General features: G+C 59.5%; 1 protein-coding gene across 1 annotated transcript in view; it reads left to right on the top strand.

The window, feature by feature from the left end:
- The window catches only part of LOC104491846 (pleckstrin homology domain-containing family G member 4B-like), a gene marked incomplete at its 3' end in the record, with an annotated part of 5,724 nt that extends 3,085 nt beyond the window's left edge, over positions 1 to 2,639 (top strand). The window contains exons 3-6 of the mRNA XM_010134321.1: positions 483 to 572; positions 768 to 992; positions 1,854 to 2,024; positions 2,426 to 2,639. Coding sequence (XP_010132623.1) covers positions 483 to 572; positions 768 to 992; positions 1,854 to 2,024; positions 2,426 to 2,639 — 700 coding nt within the window. The remainder of the gene's footprint in view (positions 1 to 482; positions 573 to 767; positions 993 to 1,853; positions 2,025 to 2,425) is intronic.
- Between the last annotated feature and the right edge of the window lie 450 nt (positions 2,640 to 3,089).

Here is a 3,089-nt window from a genome sequence, read left to right as displayed (position 1 = left end):
GGTTTGGTTTGTCCCCGACGTTGGACTGGGATGGCTCTGTGAGGCAGCAGCAGATGCTTTTTGCCTTTCCTGTTGCTCTTTGCTACCAAGAGACACTGCTACGGAAGATAAATGTCTTCTCCTTAAAGCCCACCTGCTTCTGCAGGGACAATCCCTCACACTGTTGTCTTGAGTGTGGAATGATTTCAGTGGGTGGAGAGGTACAAACCTGCTGCCCTTCTTGAAAAGGGCTGCTAGGAAGAAGCACGGGGCACCTCAGCTCGCTGGCATGGCAACAGGACAATGGATTTAAAAGTCCTGGCTGCTGTAGGAGTAGGAAGGAAAGAACATCCCCTGGTTCTTACTGATATTGAAGTGAAGTCACTCCTGCCATCACAGGAAGCCTGGGAGAGGCAGAAGAACTAGAGTAACGAACCCAGGGGCATGGCTGTCACCGTGGCCTGGGTGGCGTTGGTCTCACGCCGGGGGGGTCTCTTTTGCAGAAAGACCAGTTTGGGATGTATGCGTTGTACAGCAAGAACAAGCCCAAGTCAGACTCGCTGCTGGCCAGCCACGGGAACACCTTCTTCAAGGTAAATTCCGCTGCCTGCCTCACCGTTGCTCTTGGTGTTGGGTCCACACAACCAGCGCTGGTCCTGTGGCCTCACGCTCCCCTGCAGAGCGAGCAGAGCACCCCGATGAGGAAAGCTGTGGGTGCCGGTGCCTGCCTGGGGACACTGGGTGCTCCACGGGAAGCTGCTGCCTTCACTCCCTGCTGCCTTTCTCAGTTCAAGCAGGTGCAGCTTGGGGATAAGATGGACCTGGCCTCCTACCTGCTGAAACCCATCCAGCGGATGAGCAAGTACGCCCTGCTGCTGAAGGACCTGATCAAGGAGTGCAGCGAGGCACAGGAGCAGGAGCTGGGCTACCTCCGGGCGGCCGAGGAGATGGTGAAGTTCCAGCTCCGGCATGGGAACGACCTGCTGGCCATGGATGCCATCCGCAACTGTGACGTACGTGCCGGTGTCCCCCTCTGTGTGGTCCTGTGAGGGACAGAGCCACACTTCTTCCTTCTCTAGACTTGGGTCTCTGGATCGTATGGTGAGCGTCCCCTGAAATTCCCACAGCCAGTACGGGACTACTGAGGCGCAGGGCAAGGTCTCCCTGATCTGCTTGGACAGGCAGCCCTGATGCTGGTACTTGAGCTGGGTGAGCTGTTGGTCAAAGACATGCTCCCAGGACCTTACGGGTGACGTGAGGCAGCCCGGCAGCCCTTGCAGATGGTGTCCCGCAGGCAGCCTTGAGCCCTTCCATTTCTCCTGGGCTGGTGATAAGAGGGTCAGGCAGTTTGTGAGGAGAGATTCAAACCGATGCTGATGATAGGGGTGGGCCAAAATCAGCTTGCCGGGACTTGGAGAGGCACCTGAAGTGCAGCCCTGGAGGAGGAGAAACCCCAGGGCGACGGGTCTGAGGCAGGAAGAACAGAGGGACTGGCCTTCTGAGCCAGACGTGCTCCTGGCAGTTTGACAAGACTCCTTGCTTCTACAGCTCGCTCCTTTTCCCCAGGAGACAGTTCCGGCTGCTGCCTCCAGATGCCACCCCAGAGGTTTGTCCCAGACTTGCACAGGGTGACAGGAGAGGGTCATCTGTGGGTTATGCTTTGGAGAAAGGTGCAGCTCTGGGCCAGTTGGTTCAGCCTGATGTGTCCTCCAGCAGTGCCATGCAGCCCTACCTCTTCAAAATCCCTCCTAAGGTGTCACGTAGCTGTCACATCTTCACTACTTGGGCCACAGAGATGCTGCTCTTCACATCCAGGCCTGGGTCTGCCCGGACCTGACTCTGCTGGAGTCTTACCAGGTGTCCCCTGTGTCCAGGTGAACCTGAAGGAGCAGGGACAGCTGGTGCGGCAGGACGAGTTCACCATCTGGCTGGGCCGTAGGAAGTGCCAGCGACACGTCTTCCTCTTCGAGGACCTGATCCTGTTCAGCAAGCCCAAGAGGATCGAGGGTGGCTTTGATGTGTATATCTACAAGCGCTCCTTCAAGGTACGGGCAGCCCTGCAGCTCCCTCTTGTGCGGGAAGCGTCCATGGCTGGTTTCCCCCGTGGCTCTGAAAGGGGGAGCAGGAGAACCTTCAGCAGAAACGCTGCTTCCACCACTGTGAAGCCTTCTCCAAGGCTTCCCAGAAGGGAACAGGCTTCACCTATTAGTGCCTCTGTGCTCTGAGATGTGGGGCCAAGGTCTTCTGAGGGACAGGCAGGGTGGTGGGGCTGACTCTGGATGAGGCACTGGCAGTTGCCTGGGCTGTCTCTGCTCTCCTGCCCAGAAGCTGCCTCCTGCGGGCTCTGCTGAGCTGGGGTGGCTCTGGCACAGGGTGCAGGCAGAGCGGACCCTTTCTGCTCCTGGGGGAGCCCCAGCTCATGCTTCGCTCTTCCTTTTTGTGGCAGACCGCAGACATCGGTCTGACGGAGAACTCTGGAGACAGCGGCCTGCGCTTTGAGATCTGGTTCCGAAGGCGAAAGTCCAGCGACACCTACATCCTCCAGGCCAGTTCAGCCGAGACTAAGCAGGCCTGGACCAGTGACATTGCCAAGATCCTGTGGCAGCAGGCAGCCCGCAATAAAGGTGTGATTCCCTCCCGGGGCGTCTGTGCCGCAAAAGGTGCGGGAGCCCTGTCCGGCTCGTGCCGTCCTGAGTAGGTTTGGAGCCTGTTACCAGCATGGCAGCCTCAGGAGCATGTGCTGGGCTTGGCTGGGCATGTCCCTTCCCTGCCCCGTGTCCCCAGGGAACTTGACCCGTCCAACCTGGACTCCGCGAGAGAACCAGGAGATCTTGGCACAGGGTTCCGTGCCCTGTGGGTGTGGGCGGTGCTCCTGAAAGGCTCGCTGCTCTCCCCGGCCTCAGGCTGGCTGAGTCCCCCCTCTCCACCCCAGGCTTCCCGCTTGGCAGGACTGAGCTGCTTGGCCAGAACGGGGCATGTTGGCTTGTCCCTGGAGCCTCCTCGGGACCGGGGCAGCCAGGGGAGAACAGACAGAGGCTCAGAAGCTCAGGAGCAGCCTGGCCCAGGGGTGCTCGGGCCTGGGGCTGGGGGGAGCGTTGGGTCAAGCTCAC

Source organism: Buceros rhinoceros, unplaced genomic scaffold (genome assembly GCF_000710305.1).
Source record: "Buceros rhinoceros silvestris isolate BGI_N320 unplaced genomic scaffold, ASM71030v1 scaffold28524, whole genome shotgun sequence".
Taxonomy (NCBI): domain Eukaryota; kingdom Metazoa; phylum Chordata; class Aves; order Bucerotiformes; family Bucerotidae; genus Buceros; species Buceros rhinoceros.
Note: the sequence above shows the minus strand (reverse complement) of the source record. Positions and strands in the feature narration are given on the sequence as shown.